The sequence below is a fragment of the Vanellus vanellus genome (assembly GCF_965231255.1).
Source record: "Vanellus vanellus genome assembly, chromosome: 2".
In the NCBI taxonomy this organism is placed as follows: Eukaryota; Metazoa; Chordata; class Aves; order Charadriiformes; family Charadriidae; genus Vanellus; species Vanellus vanellus.
Window position 1 is genome coordinate 134,517,352 of NC_138906.1, and position 25,919 is coordinate 134,543,270.

Sequence of the window (25,919 nt, forward strand, 5' to 3'; positions counted from 1 at the left end):
TTTAGATACTTGTAAGCATCAATAAGGTCTCCCCTCAGACTTCTCTTCTCCAGGCTAAATCCCAAATCTATGGCCCAACTATCTATGAGTTGTACTCACAGGTTCAATAAACAGCAGAACTTGCAGTTCCTTCTCTGGAAGTCTAGCACAACGTTCTGCTTAGGGATATCACAGCCTTCTTAAAAGACAGAATACTGCTTAGTTTTAACTGCAGGAAGGAAACACTTAGAAAAAGCACATCAACTAGTCGCACCAATGTCTTTCTTTTCTAAAGCCTCATTCTCCTGTAGCAGTCGACCTGGCAAGTCTAACTTCTTCAGTTCACTCTGGTGTCCTAATTATTCCAGTTCTAGCTTCTGAAAAACAGTTGGAGCTTTGTCTCTTAACAACCCCAAAGTATCTATGGAGGACAGGCTTATCCTGAAACAGGGTTCATCCTTGCTTGCTTTCCTTATGACCCCAATTAAAGCATCATTTCCATCCAATGCATATCATGAACGAGATCAATATTCATAAATGACTAGAGTAGCCCCACACCTCTCATAGCTGTGACTGAGAGACAAACATTCAAAAGTCACTATGATGCATATGCACTTTGCTACCTAATCAAGTTTTTCATTTTGAGATATCATAATTCCAAAATGGGGGTATATCCTTCACATTTTAGCACAACACAAGTTTTTCTTTTTTCTTTTAAGTTTATGAACGGGGGTTATAGGAAACATCAAATGCACTTAAAAACCTTTCACAGTTTTCCAGCCATATATGACCAAATTCTGCTGTTATGTTTTTCACTGCTATTGTACATGAAGTATCTATATAGAGACTGGAAAAAATTGTTCTGTCTTAGCCTTACAGATTATGAACCTAGTGAAGAAATACTGGGCCTGCAAGGAAAAGTAATGCATAATATGGGCAAAAAAAGATGTATTTGAATATCCAAAAGCATTTTACTATTGACTGCTCCTTCTATGTCAAATTTTAAATGTGCAACATCCAGTTATTTAGGTTGAAAATTAAAGGGACATAGGAAGCTAAAGAATCCAGTTTTCTGTGTTTTCATAATTAATTACACATTAATCTTTTTTTCTTCAACATTAAAGAAATACTTCAGGGATGAAATTGAACTAACCATGTACCAGATGTAAAATTTTCAGCAAAGATTAGAAACAAGAAATGAGAATTAAAAGTTATCTACAGAAGTTGCAGCTGAATGTCTAAAAATATACACTTCAATTGTATTCCTTAGAGTTGCAAAACCATCAATAAATCTAGAAAGTATTTAAACAATCATACTTTTTTGCTGTAAAAATCCTAAACATATTGTAACTAGTAAGAAAACTCAGTACCTCATATTCTAATGGTCTTGCTTCATAGATCTCTGTGCCATTCAAAGGTCTTCCTGGCTGTATGTGAGTGACCAGAAGAGTCAGTGGGATGAGACCGAGAGAATATATGCCTAAATTCATCAGATGTGCTCGAAATCCATAAGCCATCCTTGAAAGTAAGAATGTTAAAGTTACAACACTTAAAAAATTCAGAAGAGTATGCATAAACATTTCTTAAAACGTCCTTTTGCGATGAGTGCGTTCATCAAGCTTTATGTGGACAAAAGTGCATTGGCCATTCTGAAATACCGTTCCTTTTCTTTTCAACTCGGCAATCCTATTATATATTTTTGCAACAAATTGGAAACAAAGATGGTTGTTGTCTCTGCTGTAAATATCAAAGCTATAAGCTACGTTTTATATGATAATCATCAGTATATCCTCAATCTACTTACAAGAGGTTATATGGAGAAGAAATTTGCTTCAGTCAACACTATAAATATGTACATCTTAGTAAACAACTCTCAGGCACAACAGCCTTCATCCTGACATGCAATATTATATTTTATGTACAGTAAAATAAACCTACCATTTCATAAGCAAATATTCTTTACACACGGGATGACTGAGTAGCTCCATGCGATTGTGGCGCACCATGGCCTACAACAGAAGCAAGCAGAAGGTCAAAATTATTTAGCTAAGTAAAGTGCTTACAAAACTGGCTAGCCCACTTTCTTTACTTGAATATTAGCCTAATGAAAAGTAAAATGTCTGTAAGATATCACAAAGTTCTTTCGTTTATGCACTCTGGCCCAAAGCTATTACTATCTTGCCTTCTCTGCCTACTGAGACATCCAGCTTCTCTCCTGTTGCTCTGTGACTCTATTTCAAGCTTTAAAAGATTGCACAGACTATTGCCAACTATACCTGTGAGATGACCAAGCTTTTCTAGTTACATTTAACAAGAAATTACCTATTTATTTATTATTAGGCAGTATACCAATTCTAATTGACAACAGGAAGTCCAAAAAAACTTTAAAAAAAATTTAAGCTAGCAAGTTTGTTCTGTAAACATTTTCTGACAAAGAATGAGAGAATAGACTGGCAACATGGAAGAACAGCAAAATTTGCTTTAGGTTCAGAAAGTATTTTGCAATTAGCATATGAAAAAGTTGGTTTTGTCAGGTTTTTCAACGCCTTACATTCCAGTGCATGGTCACTATGATGACTGGAGTATGGTTTTCTATGATGCATTACCTGCACATAAAGTATGTTCTCTTGGAACATTCATAGCTGTTTAAATAAACTACAGATTTTTATGTAAATCTAAGAGAAATGTTATGTATTACTTAGACTATAATAACTTTGGCTCATACTTTCTTCCAATATACTTTAAATATCCAGTTACAGGATTTGGAGAAGAAATACTACGATGAAAAATTCAAACCTCTTGATTTTATCTAAATCGAGACAGCATGGAATGACATCAAAGTAAAATAAAGAACTTACATTTAAGGTGGTAAGTGGTTCATAGAAAATGTCTTCACCATCCTTTGTTTTCTTGTTAAGTGTCAGGGGGCACTGAAGATATCTGAAGTTGTATTCAATCTGAATTATAAACATACACCAGCATTTAATGTGATGAAACTGATAATCTAAGACTGAGATAATGTGCTTGATTTTAAAAAGTTACCCTTTAGAGGGGAAAAAAAGGCGTATTGTGTCAAAGTAATTAGAACACTGATGTATACTGATTATTAGTTACTCTGCGAGTGAACACATGCCATTAAGATCACATCTGTGACTGTAAGATGATTAAGCAAACAGACAATATTACAGTTTAAAAAGGTCATACTCATAACTGTAACTTGTTTTAATGTTGATTTTGAAGAAAAGCTTGTATTTAAAGTTATATGGCTTTGATAACACAATATAAAAAAATGTACAGCAGTAGAAAATTTGCAACTTTTCTGTTAATGATGTAGACACAATCCAATGTACTAACTGATAAGGTGGTTTTCAATATGCTTTCAATAGTAATATAAATGTAGAACATTCATGCCTCCTTAGCATTGTGAAAGCAATCTACTGCTTAAGATTTTGGACAAGAATTTACAAAAAAGAAAAATTCTGGACTCTGAATTATTGATGACAATAGTACTACTTATGATAGGCATGCTTTTGATATGCATAAATAGATATCATGTCTTCTATCACTGTTATTTTGAAATATCCATAACCTCTGATACCCAGCTCAACTGCAAGAATTAACACAGCAAAGAAAGTGTATAGATTGCTCGACTTTAATGTTAAACTTGTTAAAACACATAAGCATGAAGATTACAGAAACTGAACTTCAAAGCTGTTTAGACCCCAAAGGATAAAATAAGGTCAGTCATCTGTGTTTTCTCTTAAAATCTGATTCATTTACAAGTGTATCTTATCCACATGAACTTGACATACACATTAAAGTATACATATTGTGTACTTCCCAAACTTTCAAGTCCAAAATGTTTTCATTTCAGTGTCACAGAGGCAAAGAGAATTAAATCAGTGGCTTTGCTGAGAAAAAAAGAGAAACTAATAGTTGAAGATTGCTAGTATGTGATGAAGCGATTTTTAAAAGTCATCCTAATACTGAAGAATTTTTTGCCAAATATATATTAAAGCACAGACTCAAATACTGTTATAGGTGAATAACCACTGAATTATTCATAAAACAAGATAAAATATTGGCTAGTTTAAATTTACCAACTATAGAACTACAATTGCAACTACAGAAAATATTTAAGTGGTATTAGTAGCTAAAAGCCAAGCTGATGATTTTTGAACTTTATTATTATGTAAATAGCGTACTGCTGCTAACATATAGCCAGGCACGTTGTGACAATATTTCATCTTAAGACTGTAATATGTACTGTCTTCATAAATCCTTTCATCCACTTACATAGAAGTCTCGACTTGTTTTTTCCTCTGAAGACTCAATTATGCAGTTGTCCAAAACCAGCTTTGAGGATGAACAGAAAAGTGAATTAAGGTGATATAGATAACATTCATCAGAAAGAAGATAATGTTCATACCTGAAGAAAATGACCTTCAAATGCAACAGTCATCTATCAGAAGTGATGATTCTGTCTGATTTTATGGTGTATGTTTTGAAGACATAAAACTCCAGAGTTTACAGGTAGAAGATGAATAATGGAACTATGCAGTTTACAAGGCTACGTGCTAGTTTACAAGTATAAAGTGTGAAGTGTTTATGAATATAAGCATACCAAGTCACTTGCTATTTTAATCAAGCATTTCTGTAGCATCATTTAACAGTTAGCTCAGAAGGTGAGACTATCTCAAATGGATTTGTGAACCCAGTTCTCTTCTGACTTTCATCACTTTCGTACTCCTTCTATACTTTTATAACTCCATGGACCTCAGGAAGCTAATAACTTTTTCTAAAACTAAAGAAATTAAACTGGCCAAACAGAAACCATCACTAAAATAAAATTAAATCAATTTATATTTATATTGTTTCTATTTTATAATAATATGTATTAATAAGGACAGCATTAGAAAAACAATGGCAAATGAGGCAATGTAACTAAGGTTATTTTGTACAGTCATTTCTTTAATATGTGCAGAAAACTTACTTTAAATGAATCAGGAAGATACTCCACCATTTCCAGCAAAGGACACTTATTGGCACTAGAGTAGTGAGAGAATGTCACAACAGCTTCTTCCCATCTGCACAAATGAGTGGACAACGAAAAATGAATTAGCTGCTTCTCGTTTAAATTAATTGTAATATGTTTACATACCATCCATTGGAAAATCAGCTGTTTGGGAAGTAACTGAGTAATGTTCTGGATGCTTCTCTAAGAATGATTCACATTTAACTCTTTTATCAATTAAACAGAAATGCCTCAACTATGCTCAGACCTTCTAAAAGATATGAAACCTGAACTAAAGCTGGAATCTTGGGTTACAAGATTAGGTGAGTAATAATAAATACAATAAAATACTGGCAGTGTTCCTGCAACTCTTACCAAGAGATGTGATCATTAGGCAATGGTGCAACACTTGCATTCCTGAAGTGGGGCTTCTCTATATTGTAATACAAAATATTCTAAACTGCAGTTGAACTGCCACATTTAAAAATATTTGCAACATTTAAAACAATAATTTTAAATTAAATCTCTTGAATGGTATCAGTTGTATTCACATTTTGATTAAAATTCTGTAGGTATTGAAGCATTATGTGAAAGACCAAAATTATATTTGTAAGGAGAGGGAAGACATGGGAAGGATTACTTTTTTCTAATGGCTTCTACGTAGGTTTTTGTAACAGAATCTAAATACTCTACCTAACATGGAAAAAACATGCCACATATCTGATGTCCATTACAATTATGCCATTTTTTATTTGGTCTCAGAAGACAACCTAATCCCTGGAATTTTAAAATACGTACTCAGTCTTATTAAACTACAGTGTTTCAGAACTTAATCTCAGTTAAAAAAAAAAAAAAAAAAAACAACAAAACCAAAACACAACATAAAATAAATTCAAAGAGCATTTTCTGTGTATCTTACCTTTTGTGCAAAATGACAGCAGACACTACATCTTTTCTCCTATTATGTATTGCCTCATGGAAGAATGAAGCTACTGCTTTGTTGAACAGAATTTTTGCACCATAGTCAAGAAGTAACCTTACTGCTTTTGCATGTCCTTCTCTTGCAGCCAGGTGCAAAGCTGTGTTCTGTGCAGAAAAGTAGTACAACAATGCATCCATGAGAACCATAAAAAAAAGTACATATTTCAGTCCTTTGCCACATTGAAAAGCCACATGTAATTCTCAGTTGCACGTCCTGAATACTTTTACTAGCAACATTAAAAAGTATAATATTGTCTATAATCTCCATCAGAATCTCTGTGACAAGTTCTTTATTCTATGTCTACAGCTACAGCAGTGTTAAACCTGAAGAGGAAACTCAGCTGTAGGTAAGAAAGATCAATTCATTAATATCTTTTAGTTTTGTAACTAACAAACTGCAAGTCACAAATAGGTTAAATGATGGTATCTACAGAACACCTGCATTTGACAATCAGGAAGAGAAGCATCATATATACAAAGAAATCAACAAGAAAATTTTCAGGCACAGTTTTAAGAATGTTTTTTAATTTGGTATTTTCATAAAAGTAAGAGAATGAGTGGTTTAAGAATCAAGTCACACTGAAACTAATTTTTGAAAGCCTTCTCAACTCACTCAGACTTTTCTGAGGGAAATTAAGAAGTAAGCATTAGCTTTTTGTTAATTTATAGGCAAGATTTGTTCCTAATCTAATAATTCTAAATATTTTCAACACCAGTTCTCAGAGAAATTAGCAACACCTTTCGTGCTGGAAACTTAATAGTTCTTTAAAATGACCACCCTATCTTTTCTGATGGCGAAACGTTAGGCAGGTTCATACAAGAGCTCTCCAATCCAGAAAATGAATTCTGTCTTGACACAACAGATACTGCATTTGCCCAAACTTCAGAGCACGACAGGAGCTGTATCTGTTGGACATCACTGTGTAGAACAGATGGATTTCAAACAATCTGTTAATGAGCTATAGTTGATATTGGATTTTTTTTAATCTGTATAAGGTCTTTAAATTTAAATTACCACTGGTCGTGCTGAATTGTTAAAATACTCTTGCACTGTAAAGGGGGCAAGAGAGACATGTCTAACATACTTAGTTATTATGTTTTCTATTAGGCTATTTGCATTTTTTCTGTCTCCCACTTACAAGAACTGGAAAACAATTTCATCAATCATACATTAATCTAAGCCATAAACTTTAACAGTGGTGAAATATAAAGACTTTAAATCTGCCACAGGAAATTAAATATTACACACTTAATGCACAGTGGAAAACTACTAATAGCATACTAATGACGTTTGGTCTAAAATTAATAGCAGACACGAAATAAACAATGCTATGTAAACGCATACCCCTTCTTCATCCACTCTGTCAGTACACTTCACATTAGTATCCAAGATGATCTGCATTGTGCGAGTGTATCCTCCGAAGGCAGCATGGTGCAGGGCTGTCCAGCCTTTATAATCACTTACACATAAAATATATGAAATGCATATAAAATTAGGAATTATAAATGGAGAACTTATAAATTTAAAGTCAATGCAAATGCCTCCTCCTTTGACTTAAACCTCTTTTCTTTGGCATGACTACTGCAGAGATATCCATGCTTTCTGTCAAGTATTATGTGATTATCAGTGCATCATTCAGAAGTAAAAGTTTCAACTCAGTAATAGTATTTGGGTCTCCCTCTCTTTTCTTCTCTCTTTCTGTTTCTGTCTATATCTGGATTGTACCCATTTTCTTATATGTCCCTTGAAATTGCACAAATGCTTGCAATATACTGTTACTAATACTTGGCAAAAGACGTGGCTTAGGTCATGGCCATATTACAGAATTTTGCATTCAAAGATAGTGAATATACAAAACATAACAAGCACACAAATCTATTCCTATTAACATTGCTTCATCTTAGTATAATGAAATGCATTAAGCCTTTTATCACATAGAACCTACCAGGATGTTTCTTTAAAAAAAATGACAGTTTTAAGTCTAAATTAAGCCAAAATACATACATGCATACATGTGTACACATAGATATACATACATAAATATACTTTTTTTATATATATATTATCATCTCTATCCTTGCTAGGCATACTAGTCCAGCTAAGATCACTGGAAATAAAGGGTTTGACAGTAATCCATTAGGCCATCTGCATACTTACCAGAGAAAAAGGGCCCCTCTCTTCAGAAGAAACTGAACTACCTTCTCATGACCATTCTGGGCTGCCAAATGAAGGGGAGTCATTCCCTTCTTATCACCTTCATTCAAAAGTCTTGTGTCTTTCATATCTCTTATAAGTCGTTGACATGTATTGATGCGCCCATAGCTTTGAAAGACAAACACAAAAATTATTGTCAAAAAGATACAGATGGAAAAAACGGCATTGATTCTATTGCTTAGACTGCACTACTAACCTGGCAGCAAAGTGTAATGGTGACTTCTTGTCCCTGCTCTTAGAGTAGATGGAAACGTTGAGGCTGAGTAAATTATTTACAGAGAGGGCCACACCTTGTCTGCATGCATAATGCAACGGAGTGCATCCTTCATTATCTTCATCCACTACAAGATTTTTAATATGTTCCATCTGTTAACCCCCCCCAAAAAAAAACAACCAAAAGCACGGAATTACATTTATATCACTAATGCTCCACAGCTTCTAATAGTTTGTAACAACAGCATTCATACTTTAAAGCAGTATCTAAAAATAAGAAACAAACTTTAGGAAAAGTAAATATAGCAACAATCAGCATTTAATGTCTGCTTTGTGGGTCACCATTTTTTCAAACAACTACTCTTTCAAGAGCCAGCAGCTTGTCACTCTGCACCCTTACTGCAAACCATCCACAGTACAAGGAGATTCTTCTTTGCTGTCATTCAACGACAATACTCATTGCTGTCAGCAGAAGGCCTATACAGAACGTAAGGGTAGTCTGTAGTCTGTATTCAGTAGCAAAACTTCTGACTGTCAAGAACCATCAGTTCACTGGTTTACAGCGTAATTTTACTTCACCCATTTCTCTTCCTCATCTTCATTTCCCTGTTCTTCCTCTGTATCTTGCCTAACACTATCCTATATATACCCTTTCTTAGAGCAACTAAGAAACTCATCCCCTGGTCTGCTCCACTCCTTCGTCTGAAGTGTTAGTATGATCAATAATCAGAAAGTTAATGCAGACAACTGAGACTTATCACTCTGGCTTAAAACTGTTTCTTTATATCTGCTGAAAAGGGAAGTTAAATCCATTCTGCATTACTAATCAAAGCTGTTTACAGATTTCAGCAGATATTTTAAGACCAGTTTTATTTGATTCACATTTAAAAGGTTGTTTCTGGAGCTCTGGAGGCTACCAATTTTAATTCTTTCAAGTGAGTTCGGGCTCTAGCAGTGCGAGTGCTTCACCTCAGCATAGCTAAATACAAATCCATGCTTGAAATCCTTTTCAAAACTAAATCCAAGACTTCATTACAGTCCAGTCCACAGAAAGCTCCTGCAGAATATGCTGTAAGCTATTTAAGTCCTAGAGCCTGATTTGAATATGAGCGCGTCCCCTAGCTTTACTGCATGCAAGCTGGGAAAATAGAAGTGAAAAATTCTGTATTTCATTGCCTACCTCTTGAGCTATTCAATCCCCCAACAGCAAAATAATTTATGGGATTATGTTATTCCTTTGCCTGGCAATAAGAAAACTGTATTATTTGCTTTGAAATGTTTTCATGAGAGATATGTTACCTCTTCAAACTATTTTCTGTGACACTGGGCGACTTAACAAGTACCACAAACTTTTACAAACATTCCAAAATAAAATAGTAGTTGCTTTTTTCTTTACATTTTCTAGTACGGGTAACAGAAAGACATAAATTGGTGCTTACTGTACCTGCAGAAATTTCTCATTCAGATGCTGTAATCCTCCAGGCTGCAATACCGTCAAATGCAAGAAATTCCGACCAAGATGATCTTTTAATGATACATTTGCTCCTAAATATGGAAATAAATACCAGCAACTTCAAAACTGCTGGCCCCTGATGCTAATTGATGATGTTTAAGACAAAGGAACAAGTGTTGAACAAATGTGTTTATGAATCTATAAAACAACAAATATTATTTCAAGTCAACTTTATAACATACAATTTTACTTACAAAAAACCCTACTGACACTCAGATTTCATTGTTATCTCATGTGTGTATGCATTTTATATTTCATTGCAGCACTAAGATTTATGTGGGGCCCTTATATTCAGAGATACTGGCCACCCACAAATCAAGAGGTGATTTAAAGATGCAGATGCTCACCTCCTCTAATTTTTTAAAGCTGTAATCTTGTGATAGCTTCAAAACTTATTACAGGGCTTATTAACAAAATCAGTTATATTATTATTAACAAGAGGAAATATAGCAAGAATAATTAGCTCCACCACAAGTGTAGCAATTAAAAGATATAGCTCAAACATTTTCAAGGTGACTGTGATTATATATAATCACAGGTAACACCTGAAATACAGGCTTTATCCTTTAAAGACTGATTGTTGATATGAAACATGACTCTCTATAAATAATATTCTACAGTTCCGCTTACTTTGTGAACTGCTAAGGAAGGCAGGGATGGAGTGCCAGTGCCACCTCTACCTTGATAAGCATTACCCATGGCATACACATGTTTCTACAGCCTGTTCACTCTGTATTAAAACGGATGGAATCATTACACTAATTATTCTTTTATCTCAGGGGATACCAGCACTGTGCAGCTGTTTAGCTTAGCTGGTCCTGGACTGTATGCTGAAGTACTGACTTGAAATTGAGAGGACAGTTAGACACAGAGTTTTAACATGTATGAACTCTCAAAGGAAGTATATCACGTGTATATTCCTTTTTACCTTTTGAGAGCAGTAAATTCACAATTTTCCATGATGCACAGGAAGTGGCCAACAGAAGCGGGGATCGACCTTCTATGTCAACACTATCAATATTAGCCCCCTGCAATAAAGAATTTCAAGTTTATCATGAATAATGAGTAAGTTAAATTTTAAAATGGTGCTGCCCTTTATAAGCATAGCAGAGTTACATGTATTCTTAGTAACTCCAGATAAGTAAATTCAATAAACACATTGCATCTCTACATAAAACCACTATGTTTTCAAACTATCAGCCACAGCTCAGTCACCTAAATATATATAAATTTAGATGCCTACTAGGTATACTGAACTCACAACTCATGATCTTTTGTTAGGGTAGCTTTCCATGCATTTAAATACTCAAAATATATAATTCTAACTTGAAAACACTGGGATTGAAGCTCTGGAAAAATGCAAAAATTGTAACCTTTTTGAATGATGTGGTCCTACCTATCAAACAATTACCAGAACAAGACCCTTCTGAACCTCTACGCTATGGGAATACTGTTTAAGAAGTAATGCACCCAGGCATGAGTATAGTTCGCTCTGTATAGCTTGATCTATCTTCATTTTCTATTCTTCGTGATGAGCTGTATGAGCGAAGTTAATTTTGACTCCAAGGTAGCTGTATCAACAGCAGACAAAGTTTTATTCTCCAAACTCAAGATTTTTGATACAACCTTGCTCCTTAGGAGGAGCACAAGGACTGGAATGAGATATTCCAGCAAAAGCTCAGTTTTGTCTGTTTTTACACAAGATGCAGATTGCCAGGACAGTATAGTCACTATGGTCACAGTTTCACTATGATCATATCATAGCAAAATAATATGAGCATAACCATATCTATCTAAAAAATCCAACAAGGGGCAGGACAAGATATAAGTAAATGAACCAATGAGATGTATGTATATTTTATGATGTTTAAGATATAATTTTTCTAGATATTGACTTGCAAGTCAAACTGGATGAGTTGAACAAAGTACACAAAAAAAATCTATTTTATTTCAGATAATATCCAAAGATCATTGAAAAAAAAAAAAAAAAAAAATCAATGGGAGTTTTTCCATTAACTTGAATCATCTTTGAGTCCAGTCTTACTTTGAGAGAGAATTAATCATAATCACGAGCAATATTTACTTTCTAGGGTGGTAAAACCTGTAATGTAGTAATAAGAAACATTTAATAAATGTACAATGATTACTTTACCACAGAGAACAGGAAGCTTCCAATATATGTTGACGAAATGTTTGACAGTAACACATGCAGGACCCTTTCCCCAGTTACCTTTCTACAAGGTCAGACAATCTCTTAAAAATGTTTTTGTTCCTCAAAGAACCAGACCTTTTTTTATCCACGTGGCCCATTCATTTCAGTGAATACAGTGCAGCAATTTCCAGTTAATAACACAATCTTTAATCACTTTCCCTCCAGCTAACATCACTGTTCAGCCTTCAGCAAAATGAATTCAGCAGCATTTATGATTACTTATCACAATAAGGAGTAACTTATATGTTGCCACATATATTTACCACATTTATGATACAGCTGAATTAAAAATTTGTAAATTTAGTTTCTGAACTCCTTTTACTTTTGTATTTATACATGAATATGTATTAATTAAACATAATTTTATAAAAAAATAATTATTATGCAATTTTTAAAATATTAATTAGCATTTATATAAATTTAATCTCATTGTTCTGTTAGTGAAAAGAAGCAAAAGGGGAAAAAGGAAGTTAAAAAAACAAGCAAGAAAATATGTAAAATTACTGCTTATTTCCTTTGAATAAGCATATTTCAATAAAATTAATGAAGTAAACTCAGGAAGCAGCAAACACCTTAATGCTAAATTGTGCAGTACACAAGAAAAAAAAACACTAAAAGATGCAGGGAAAATGCTAAGATACTAGCTAAATCATGAGAACTTTCTGATTTTCATATCTTTATTCTTCTTTATAGTTGTGTACATAACTCGTAAATACAATCATGCCATTTGCATGCACAAACCAGATACCGTGCACCAAATTGTCAAATGTGACAATGGCCACTAACATTATTGTTAGTTATCGCACTTAAAATGCTTAATTTGCAAACCAATTTATGAGTAGCATTTCTTTAAAGCTATAAAGTTCTGTAATGTTTAGAAGTTGGGAATAGTGATCTAGGTTTCTGTCTTTTGCCTTTTTTAAAGCTTCAGTTAGCCTTCAGTTACAGCAAACCATAGCTGTACATCTCACCAAAACAAGAGCATGTACTCGTTGCCATGTTATGTTGAGGCCAAATGCAAAATAATGAAAAACTCTGCAAGAAATATCTGTAGAGTTTCATTCTCTGATTTTCATGTAGCACATTGACCTACAACTTACAAAAAAGATAGGTGTAATTTAAATGTAAATAGGATACATTGTGTGCCTGGACAATTCTTTTTAGCGTAGCTAATCTACCCTTTTCTATCTAGAAGAGCTAGATGTAACACTGTGTCTGTTTACAGTGGCCTCTCTTTTCAGACACAAAAAGTACTAAAAATACAATAAAGGAAGTAATCATTGTAAGTTATATGTATGAAATGTGGATATTTAACGCACAAAATAAATGTTGTTCTTTATTAAAACCAGAAAGACATTCTGAACTGGAATTTGCTATTCCTTTTGAGTAGTAGCATTGCATAGGTGATACCTAGTGATCTTTCCAGGAGTCCAAGAGAGCAGGCAGCACAGGTTGTGAGTGCCACATCCCACTAACCCCAACTGGCATATTTTGATCCGTTCCCAGATAGGGCAAATGAAAACAGTCCAAAAAACTTCAAAACTGATGTACTTTATATGGAAAGCCAAGCAAACCCTCAGCAGAGACTCTATGAAAGAGGCCAAAAAAGTCAAAATGACACTCAAGGACTAAAAGCTTATTCTTAGCAAATGTAATCTTAAAGATGTTTCCTCTAATACATTGTGCACACAAGCCTCCACGTGCAAAAACATGTGCCTGTATTTATCAGGTAATAACTTCCATAGATAGGTTGTGTTGTCAGACAAGTGTAAGCAATCAAACATCACCATTTCACATTTGAATTAAAAATAAGCACAACATCTAGTTCTGACTAAATCCAACCCCTGTAACAGTTTCTGAGAAAAACAAAACTATATGTAGAAGGGAATTTTTCTTAATATAATTGTCATGAAATTAAGTAAAAAACCTAAACATACATAAAATGGAAAATAAGTCTGTTGACTTCTGAAAATTTCCTCATTGGAGTGGGGCATACAATGGTTAGACAAACAGTAGTTAATTGGTATAAATGGACACTTGGAGCATAGCCAGTAGCATTTCTTCTCTTTCTCCCTCATAATTATTCAGTGAAGAAATATAACCAAACCACACAGACTAAAAAATATTTCTAGATCATATACAAACTTCAATATATAGCTATGTGATCCCAGAACAATCATATGTACATACTTCAAAGATAGGACTTCTTACTGGAAAAATCAGATTATATTCGATGCATGTTTAGCTTTTATTTCATATCCTAAAAGTGAGGATGACCGAACCAGTTTGTCACATCTGGCAAAAGATTTTTATGAAACCTTTCTGAGTAAGTAAAATGGAAATAAAAATACAAGTTTTCATCCTCTGCAACTGTGGGATGCTATTATGGAGCCATAACTACTGCCATATTGTAACTGTCAATTATGCTTTATGAAACATACATATATCTAAATAACCTATACCTGAGAACGCATTTTCCTTTATGAATTTCTCTATGCAGACCTGTAGTAATAGATAGCAATAATCTCTATAAACATGTTTCTTGATTAAATATTTACCATTGAAATCAAATAATCTGCCAGTTCATAATGATCAAACAATGCTGTCCTGTGGGGAAAAATGCAAAAATACAGTAACATTAGAAAGGACAATGAACTTACAAGGCAAAGGGTAGCATTTTTCTCCATTTGCCGCATTTTCTAGTATTTTCAAATAAACACATTTTAAAATAAAGAGACAGAGATACCTTTATTACATAATTCATTTTAATAAATTGCTTCCATTTTTGTCATGGAGTTTTGTTTTTAAACTAATTTCAGTTCAATTAATACACTGAAAACTCACTGCAGGAAACAAAGGCCTCATTGATAGGTCAACAGGTAGTTTACCACTGATTTAACAGAACCAGTCATTTCGTATGTCAGATCTTTCACTGTACTGCACAAGCTCAATACAGAATTCCATAAACTTCAGACTCAGTTTGTTCCAGGCAGACCTAGAGCCTCAAATCTACTCCATTGATCCAATCTTCAAAAATAACTTGCTATATATTTTGTGTAATAATGCTAGAGTAGGGTTAAAATGGCAATGACTTAGCTAAACATGTACTCCACCTGTGGCAGATAAGTCTACTTGAAAAAATACAAAAAATTATAATATACTGATATAAGTCATGATGACATCTATTAATTTAATACCTGTATTTTAAAGCTGTCTATACATGTGAAAAATTCTCAGGTTTTATTCTACAATAAGACGTTGAATTATATATTATAGGGAAAAAAGGTCAAAGCAGGAAGTATAGCACAGTTAATAGACACACTCTAAATGTCTCCAGAAGTCAGACCCCTATGAAAGATTTTGACTCAATGAGCAATACAGAAGGTCAGTTCCAAGGTTGTACTGTATCTTAAAGATAAACAGTTCCCTTAGCATTATAAGAGGTAATAATGCAGGGTGTACTATAGTTAGAACTGATTAATCAAAAGACGTATTTCAAAAATCATGTCATGGTTCCAAGTAAGTAGACATACCTCCACTATCTATAGCAGACCCCTCCAGCCAGGCATAAATACTGAATGCTTCACACACACTCAAAATAAATTCCAAGGTGACCGAAGAGAGAGCTAAGTCATTTTATAAAATGTTTAGATGGAAACATGACAGCAGGAATGTGAAAAGATCAAGTCCTGACGTTGCTTCAGTGATCCTTCACTTCTCAACAAGTTAACGTTCCTATTCAGTTTATTTATACTCAGAGATTTGGGTGATTTTCTACCTTTCTGATGAATCTTAATAATATTTTTTTCCTGTTTCACAGACACAGGGAGTAAAAGAGTGTCATTCTTTTCCTAAGCTTTTTCCAAGGACAATCATGCTCATGGATATGACAGCCAGTTATCTATTAAGTATTATGTTGTGTCTGCACAATTTTCTTTGGTATTCTGTCATCACTTTGTCTTCAGTAGTGTTCTATCACAGTAGCATTTCCAAGTGTACCCAAACCTTATCTTAACTTTACAACACACTCCCCTTTTAATTTCTTCAGTTATCTTTGAATCATTCCACTTTATACTGTGTCCAAAGAACAATCACCTCTACTGTCTCTGACCTTCTACCAATTATCTCGTATTGTAAAACTCCTTGTAGAATAACACTGTAAAATTATTACACTTAAATGCAGTGAGACGTATCTTTCTTGCAAAAATGTATAGACAGGGAAATATACTATATTCCATAGAGGAAGCCAGCACATTTAATTAAGCATCTTTCTGCTACAGAAGACTGAAGAAACTTCTCCACAGTCCAGTGCTCTGGTTTCAAATGGACTGTGAAAGACCAGAAAGTCTTGAGGATTATTACATGCACAAATGCCATCTGCAACTTGTAGCTGATCAGGTATAAGATAATTTTTTAGGGAAAAAAAAAAAAAGAAAATATTTTTAAACTGTTTATATTATTTTTCATTCATTTTCTGGAGAACATAACCCCATTAGATGAGCTCATTTGTTCCACAACCTCAGAAGCTGTTAACAATTCCATAAACTTGTTCACCTACTACTTTACTGGAGTAAATTTTCAATAAAAACTGTTAGTGACCATTCCTTGACATGGTTCCAAGGTAACTGGAACTGTTCTGATTTTGATATCAGCACCAAAATCTTTAACATTCTCACCAAATTACTGACTCTTTCAAATTGTACTAGAATCATCCCCTATCCTACAAAGAAGTTCCAACCCACGTGGAAGGGTGTTCCAAAGTATATTATATAAAGTATAATTTGATGCTGAGAATAACTAAGAACATCGTGGCTCACAATTTATAGCGTAGTCAAGCAGAGCAGCCTCCTACCTGTGAAGCAATGTTTCCTTATTCCCATCTACAGCATCAATAATGGATTCCTCACCAGCATAGGATGACATCATTAACTTCACAATCTCAGTTGCTCCTTGAGTGGCAGCAAAATGAAGTGCTGTGCATTTTTCATTCTGTAAATGGGAAAATAAAACAACGTTTAAATATTTAAACCCCAACAACCTAACCTCCAACCTGTTAAACACACCGGTGATCTAGCCTAGGATTTGTTAATTCCTGAATGCCTAAATTTCTATGCAATTAATGAAACTTTAGTAGCGGAACTCTAAGAGATCTTAAAGACTAGAAAAGACTAAAGGGGATAGTTTTAAAGGATCACTACAAAGGTTCTTATTATTCCATGCCAAGTTCCTAAGACATGAGATAATTATACTCTTAACTGTTTATTAATTCAACTACAAAAGATAGGCACACAGAGCACCCTTTAATATAAAAGATGAAGAAAAGGAATACTACAGAAAACCATAGGTAGACCAGTGCAAATGAATAAGCAAACACATGTGCCTATATAATACAGAAAACGCATTATTGTTGAAATGTTTTTTACTTCCTTAAATGGAATCTTCCTTAGATGTTGTTCTTAAATAAAATTTTCTGCAAGTTAAAAATAACTTGGTCTAATATGTTGTTAAACTATTGGAAGCTAGACAGTCATAAAATTATTAAGCAATAAATAAATTATTAGAACAAGATTTGCCAAAACAGGATTTCATTTAGCTAGATGGGACAAACCAGCTCTGATACATGCCTGAGGGCTCTGACTTTCTCCTTTTTAGAAAAGGAACATTTCAGTGAATGCACTGGAATGGGCTTTTCCACAATGCCATAAGCATTCTCAAGAGAGTCTTATCCATCACAAAATGAGCAGCATAAATAATCTCACTCAAAAGCTGTGTGTTAAAAGAATCAAACCAATAAAAGAAGGCTAAATCATGTTTATCTTTTCTCTCATGAGTTGATTTCATCCTTGTAAACAATTTGATTAATGATAGATAACTTCAGGAATGTTTATTCATCATGAAGCTGGGCATAAGCCCTTACACCAACAGTATCATGGCAGCAGCATCACTAATTTGTGCTTACTTACAAAGAAGATAGTGTAAAGGCCAGGGCAAGGCTGTGGATAAACAAGAATGGTGAGAAAGGGTCAGATCGAACACCCTGTTTCTGAGAATGGATGATAGCATGTGCATAGTAAAGAGTTCGTGAAGAATGCTGTACCATTCTCCAGTGCTCTCCCAGACTCCATCTGTTCATGACTCAAGGAATTCCTGAGCCAGAGGGGATGTCATTGCATTCAGTAGCTGAGGACTGATTTTTCTTCAATGGATCTGCCCAAATGCATTTTGAACCCATGCAAGCTTTTCATAGTCACAACATCCTACATAACTTGTGTAAAGAAACCTGCCACTTTGCCTGAATGAACTAGAGACTTGTTTGCATTTGCTGCTCCCTATGTTTTGCATTGGAAGAGACAACAAACAACGATTATGCGCTCATATTTTTTAAAACCACTTAGACATTTAGAGATATCTAGGTTTTATCAGTATTACATTTTGCTCCATTTGAAGTTTTACCTGTTTTAGATCAATTTGGGCTCCAAATTCAATGCACATTTTAATCATTTCGAGGTCACCACTTTGAACTGCCAAATGAAGTGGACTGCACTTTCCATTATTGGTAAAATTGATGTGGGTTTTAGCAGAGTGACCCAATTCTTCACCTGAGAAATGAAAATAAATGGAAATTTTTTAAGCAAGAAAGATAACAGTAGCTATCAAAGCTTTCAAAACAAATGTATTAACTGTGGAATAATATTCTCCCCCTCAAAATATGAACCTTTCACATCTATCATTAGACAATGGATGGGCACACCTTCAGGAAAGCAGTTAAGCTGCAGCTCCAATCCTACAAATGTTACTAGCATGAATTACCCATAGGAATAATTGCCTTAACTTCTTGTAAGTTCATTCACAGTTATAAGTGCTTGTTTACACAGTTCTTTGAGAATTAAAGCAGTAAATCGGTAATGCTACTATAAATAACACAATCTTACTGACTGCTTGGGAACAACATATTTACCTTTTTTTAAAAGAATTTCCATACATGTTTTTGCACCCGAAAACGCAGCTGCATGGATAGGCATACATCCCGTTTTGTTTGGTTTACATATTTTCCCCCCATTTTCAATCTGAAAAATAATGCCCAGATATAGCTTAATGACATACAGAAAATTCTGACCAATGAATGCACTATTACAGGTATAATCTCATGGGTAGCTGTCTCCTTTTTTTTATGCTGTATATACATTGTAAAGTTTATACCCATACATCTATAAATACATGTGCTTCATTTTGTGTTCTGATGACCTTCAAAATTAGTACAAGTTTTTTCTGTTTACCACTCAGATATATTTATACATGCTTTTAAAAGATTAAAGTTTGTTAGTAATCTATGAAGAGTATCTTGAATATTCGGTTCATGATTAATCTTCCTCCATTTAACAAAGACAGACCACAGGAACAAAGTAACACTATATCAAGGTAAAGAGAATGACATCAAAAGATGATAGATAATTATACCTACCAGGAGTGTCAGTGCTTCAGGATTATCCTTGTAACATGCTACAATTATAGGTGTGTTCCCTGCTTCACCTTCCAAATTAACATCTGTACTGCTATGCTGGACTAAAATCTAAATGTTTAAGAAAACATGCAGTCAACCATAAACCAAATACAACAATAAATACCTATTCTATTGCTTTTGTGGTTTATCACCCATAGCACCCTTGTGACTTACTCTTTTTGCATGCCAACAGCCCAACGCATAGGCAGAGAAGGGAGAATGTAAAAACATGAAGGTGAAAAATGCAGGTGGGAACAGACAAAGAAAAGTAAAATTCTTTACAGCAGACAGCTGGGTAATGACAATAAACACAGCACATAGCTGCAGAGTATCTTAAAGTTTTATTTAACAATTTCCCCAAAACTGGAAGAAAATCTTTTCTGTTGCAAATTGCAGATGGGGATTTTCAACTGAAGTTTGTTATAATGCCTTGTAATATTCTGTATTCCCTGGAAAGTTGCAGTGTTGTAGATACTGCTCAATTAGGCATTTATGAGAGTGTCATGCAAGATCAGGGGAGACCGGACTTGATGAGAAGAGGGACTCTTCCAAGCCTGAATTCCTGCTTCAGTCCGTACATTAACAGCTAACACTGAGCTATCAGTATCACCAAGTACCTCTGTGACTGCTTCCAGCACTTTTGAGAAGCAAAGGATCTGGAAATGATAATGACCATACTGCACCACATATTTACTCCTCTAACTACATATTGACTTAATAGTCTTTCACTAGTTCCAACAAATTTTTCTGTACTGGAGGAACTGGAATAATTTTATCACTCTCAGGCAATTTGACAATAGAAATCAAAGGAAAATTAGCCTGAATAAACATCAGAGTGGGGAAAAAAATGAGTCAAGAGCAAAGCTGCAAAATGACTCAAATTCAGTACTTGATGCAAAGCCCATTTTAAAAATGTCATTGTATTTCTGATTTTATTGTTTTTAATTAATAATAAAAACAGATTTTGTAAAAGATGTGGGGATTGAAATACTTTAGCACTGAAAATCTCTACAGGATTTTAAGTCTTGAATACAGGAATATGATTTTTCTTTTGTTTGGATGAACTAGAAAAAGAGACAACTTGAAAGGGAAAAGGAAGTGATGTGATGTTAAGATTGTATTCACCTAGTAAATTCAAGAACTTTACAAAGTCTTAAGTTCTATTCAAATTCCGCATATTGAAGTGAAAACATTCCCACTGCATTTGGACAAGTGATAAAAAAATATGCTGCTTAAAATCTCAATGCTGTTGCTATTTTACAAGATTCAAAATGGACACCTTACTAATTTCTTCACAAGATATTTTTGTGATTTTTAATTGCAGCTTTAGTTCTGCTGTTATTCAAATGATTATTACAAAGGTGGTTGTAAGAACTGTGTTTTCTGACTAACTTTAATCTGGTTTTCATATAAAAAAATAATACACTAGTTTCAAGGAAATTTTCATACTCCTATGACTCCCCATACAATTGCAAAAAAAAAATATCAGAACATAAACTTTTGAAATAACATGCCTAAATGAAATTTTAGTGTTAAAAAGAACCTTTTTAAAGAAAATTCCTTAAGTTTGGAAAATTTAAAAGAACACTCCATGAAACAGAACAACTACTATCATAGCAAAAATATCAGTATTTATATAAATTAGTAAGTTACTTTTTACTTGCTGTGCTAAGAGGGAACAAACATTTCTATAAGCATCATATGTTACACATCCTGTTTGCTAAACAAAGCATATGAGGAGATACAGCATATATAAACAAGGTCTTGGTGTTCTGCACGTGGCTGCTGTTGAGTTACTTATCAAGTCTATATATTTATGTGGACTTTAGACTTACCTTAACAATTTCATTATGCAGGGACTGCACTGCCATATGCAAAGGTGCCATCATATTGGAGTTGAGAATGTTTGGATTTGCTCCTCTGCTGAGAAGCAAACTAACACTTTCAACCTGGTTTTTCTTTGTGGCCCAGTGCAGTGGGGTATTTCCAGAAGAATCCATCACATTTAATACTAGGTTGAAGGAAAGAAAATAAATAAAAACAAAACTAAAGCAAAACCATCAAATGTTCTGATCACGCTGCAAAAAAAAGAAGTGTCTTCAATGGAGGTTTAGGTCTGTGCTACTGCATTTCTTTGAAGAGAAAAAGGGAAAGATTACATGTCATGCAGTGCATTGTGTTGAATTGATTAAATATTGTGCTGAACACACAGTATTGGTTAGAGAGATGAGAGGGGTGAAACACCTGTCTATTTCTTGCCCAACATTATCTCTCTTTTTTCTCCCCCCAAGAGTTAGTTGATTTCCCTCTCTCCTTGCCTGTTCTCTTTCCTATCTTATTAGACTTCACACCTATTGCTTTAGAGGCTGCACGGAACAAGTGAGTGTGAATATCTAAAACAAGAGATAATAAATAAGTGCTTGCAAATTGCAAGAAAATTAAAGACCATATCTATTCTGATTCACTTAAGAACACAGAAGTAAATTAATTCACGCCCGTTATAAAACTGGGCTGTTCTACAGATATATTTCAAACTTGAAAACTGCAAATAAACTTCAACAAATATTTTAAAAAATTAAGACAAAAAATATATAGTGAAAAGAAAAAGAATATATTTCAGCCATAATAATCTAAAATTAGATTGGCCATCATTAGGTGAAAAAAATTAGCTTTTCAAGGTCATTGTATGTTTGTTCAGGAGCCCACCGTCCTAGTGGAGTCCTAGTTCACAATGCTTATAAATAACCACTAAACAACGCATTTTACGCAGAGTGTTTTTCCATCATTCAAGGCCTCACATTCTCCTACTTATCACTTCTTCCCTAATTTTATTTAGATGGCCTATCTCAATTGTTTATTCTTCCCCACTATTAAGTAAACAAGTTCTGATGACAACAAGTATAAGAAACCAAATTCTCTTTTAAATTTCCAGTGTTATAAATGCAAAAAAAGACACATAACATATAAATAAGACAAAAATTCAGGCCTACTGTGTTTCACTGCCGCTTTCTCTTTCATATCTGAAGACCGTAAATCTGAGTCCCAAACAAAATAAGATACATTGATTCACTGCATTAGAGAGAAAACAGTCCTAACACAACAAGGGCGACCCAAACCACACCCGAGACATAGCAACCTGTGGCAGACAGCTTGAACTATATTTAAATCTATAAATGTAAATAACACATACCAGCTTCATTTGGGTAACAAACACTTTGATTATTGAACTTTTTTATTCTGTTAAATAAAATAGTTTGTAAAATGTGTGTTACCTTCACAGGAAGAATCATCTATGATCAACTGCATTAATTCTATTTGACCTCCTTCTGCAGCATGATGCAATGGGGTGGCATTTAATTCATCCACTTTGGTAAGTCCTGAACGATTCTTCTTAATGAAGCTCCGTAGCCTACAGGCACTTCCATCTGAAATCACCTATTTTGGATGCAAATATTCTCATTTTCTCATTCTCCTAATAGGCAAGATGACAACAATGCTATGATGTGTTACTGTGAGCATGTTACCACTCAGTAATTCTCTCCCAACTGCTTAGTTTCATACATAAGTAAACAAATCCTGATCAGATTGAGCCAACAGTGAAATTCAGATTGATTAATTGATTGCAAAATCAGACCCAGATAAGAAACAATGCAAAATTAACAAAAAAGGAAATTATCTTGAATATATTATTTTGTCTTCTGTAGTGAGCTCAGGATCCTCCCTCCACCATGGAAAATCTCAAACAAGCAAATTTATCACTTACTGTTTTATACTCTCTCCAGCTGTGGCCATGTCAAATGAATTCAACAGAGAGAAAAATTAATAATCTTGATAAATTCCTTTTCTAGATCTTTCTACAAAGTCTGATAGTATGTCCTGGGCTTTCAAGTTCAGCTGTTGGGTTTCTGTGCTGTTCTTTATGTCAGAGCAAACAATAAATTCTTTAATTTCAGAAGTATCCTAAAAGCATCCAATGGGCTGCTATCTCAGTCTGAAACAACCCAGTATCTTCACAGCATAATACAATAAAGCCCCTCCGACAGCTCAGCCCACTGATACCTTGACATCTCCCTGGTACTGTGCTTTGCAACCAAAGCCCACTATGGAAACCCTGCTGATTCTTACTTTATGATGTTCTCCAAATATTTTTGTTAGTGTTTCAAAACCCATACTTGTATATGAAGAAAAGTGATAGAAAAGAATGATTGCAGTAGAAGGGGCATGAATTTAAAAACAAGTTATTAAAAAAATAAGAAGGAATAAAAAAAAACAAAAAACCAACAATTCAACAAACTTGGGAGGGAAGAAAAAAAAAAAAGAAAAATGTATATCATATCAAACGCAAACCTTCCCAAAGATGTGTAAGCAAGCAAAAGGTAAAAAAAGGAAATCCCCCAAAATCACTGTTCCCTCCTCAGCTGCAAAAGGAAAGGAAAACTTTGCTCTCCAAGGATCCCCTGAGCCATGAAGACTCGACCATTTTTGCTGTCATTAAGCAAATATACATTACAGGGCAGCCCATTCATATGCTTAAGCAGGTGGTTAACTCCCTTCAGTTTAATAGTCCCATTGACATCAGTGAGGTTACTCATGTGACTAACGTTACAAATGTGTTTAAAGATTTAGAAGACTGGGGTCAAATACAGGGGTAGCATCTGCTTCAAAAGTGCAATCAGAAAAAGCTAAGAGAAAACAGGTGATATCATTGTGGAAAGGATATTTAAGATGACTCACCTGTCATAAAATAAGATGTCACTTACATAAATATCTATACATTTTATACACATCAAAAAGCTATTTAAGAAAACCTTATTATAGAGTTCAGTATCTTCTATTCCTTCTAGTATTGTAACTCAGTTTTAACTGTAATGATTTTCAAATCTTTCAATTTAAACCACATTTTGCCACTCTTCACATTGGAATTTTTTTTCAGTGTAAGACAAAATGTGGCTGAAATGTCGCATGATGATAATTTCTATCCACAAAAATAAGATTTTCCAGCCAATACTGCAGTGTTTCATAAAAAAAAAATAGGAAAGGATGATATCAGTTAGGTGTTCTCAGTACTTCAGTTTGTTCAAAACAGCAAAGCAAGCTATTTTAAACAACAGCAGCTCCTTTGCACTTTGCCTGAACAATGCTGTAGTGGCAGATCACCCACCGGAGTGACAAGCCACGTCATTCTGAGGACGTGTTGCTCAGGAATACCAGCTAGCATGCAGAAAACAAGTCTGGAAATGATCTCAAGAGGTCTTTAAACCCATTCATATACTTTGTCAAATTTGTTTAGCCTGCTCTTAAAAATCTCTGAAGTTACCCAAGTTATCCGTCTGGTAAGCAATCTCTTCCTTTGCTTAATTATTTTTACTCTTAAAAAAGGCTTCCCTAACATTTGGTATAGGTCTCCCTAGGTGCAATATAAATACATCACTTCTCATCCTGCTCTCTGTGGAAAAGGGAAGAGGTTATATCCTTCCTGGCAGCAATTTCACATTTGTAGGTTGTGCCGCTGGTTCCCTTTCACTTCATTAACAGTTCCAGAGCTTCTAAACTTTCCTTTTGGGACGTTTTTGCTAGATGGTCTACTCATTCCCATCATAACCTCTGGACCTTGCTGTAAGAGGGGGACTCTTTCTGGGGAGCTGCACCCCGGGGGGGACACAAGCCCCATGGCTCCCACCCACCCCTGCCACCCCGCATCCTCCTTTGCCGGTCCCCCTCCTGCCTTCCTGCTTGCCCTGGTCCACACTCGGCCACACAGCACCACAGCCTTCTACGCCTTCACACTCCATGGCCAGGGTGGCTCCCAGCCTGCCTCCCACCCCTCACGGCTCTGCCGACGAGCGAGGGCGAAGGGCCTCCTGGAAGAAAGGGTCTCTGGGACGTAACCAACACCAACCCCACACAGCTGCCCCCGGAGCACCACCTCACCCTCTACCTTCACCCCTCCTTGTCCCAACGCCCTCACACCAGCCCCAGGGCAACCCCAGACCTGGGCAACCATCTTGTCCCACATCAGCCTCAGTGCCCCAGGCTGTCCCCTCACCCTCCCACCCCCCCACCTCCTCCGCGCCCCTCCGCACGCACCTTGAAGACATCCTGCGAGGCGACGGAGGCGGCATCCGCCTCGCAGACGACGCCCTGGTAGGAGCTGGAGGCGGCCGCCTTCTCCCGCGACTGGCAGAGCCGCAGCAGGGACCGCTTCATGGCGCCCGCCCGCCCGGCTCCGAGCAGCGCCCACCCCGCCCACTCCGGAGACCTGCGAGGCGAGAGACCGAGTGACGGCCGGTG

General features: G+C 35.2%; 1 protein-coding gene across 1 annotated transcript in view; it reads right to left on the minus strand.

Moving 5' to 3' along the window:
- The window catches only part of TRPA1 (transient receptor potential cation channel subfamily A member 1), a gene marked incomplete at both ends in the record, with an annotated part of 36,131 nt that extends 10,296 nt beyond the window's left edge, over window positions 1–25,835 (minus strand). The window contains 19 exons of the mRNA XM_082499462.1: window positions 1,350–1,497; window positions 1,918–1,988; window positions 2,838–2,936; window positions 4,276–4,335; window positions 4,973–5,066; window positions 5,913–6,079; window positions 7,320–7,434; window positions 8,133–8,297; window positions 8,386–8,555; window positions 9,847–9,947; window positions 10,844–10,943; window positions 14,686–14,734; window positions 16,980–17,116; window positions 18,581–18,726; window positions 19,086–19,194; window positions 19,590–19,697; window positions 21,464–21,639; window positions 22,901–23,063; window positions 25,716–25,835. Of these exons, the coding sequence (XP_082355588.1) occupies window positions 1,350–1,497; window positions 1,918–1,988; window positions 2,838–2,936; window positions 4,276–4,335; window positions 4,973–5,066; window positions 5,913–6,079; window positions 7,320–7,434; window positions 8,133–8,297; window positions 8,386–8,555; window positions 9,847–9,947; window positions 10,844–10,943; window positions 14,686–14,734; window positions 16,980–17,116; window positions 18,581–18,726; window positions 19,086–19,194; window positions 19,590–19,697; window positions 21,464–21,639; window positions 22,901–23,063; window positions 25,716–25,835 (2,298 nt within the window). The remainder of the gene's footprint in view (window positions 1–1,349; window positions 1,498–1,917; window positions 1,989–2,837; window positions 2,937–4,275; window positions 4,336–4,972; window positions 5,067–5,912; window positions 6,080–7,319; window positions 7,435–8,132; window positions 8,298–8,385; window positions 8,556–9,846; window positions 9,948–10,843; window positions 10,944–14,685; window positions 14,735–16,979; window positions 17,117–18,580; window positions 18,727–19,085; window positions 19,195–19,589; window positions 19,698–21,463; window positions 21,640–22,900; window positions 23,064–25,715) is intronic.
- Window positions 25,836–25,919: the final 84 nt, after the last annotated feature.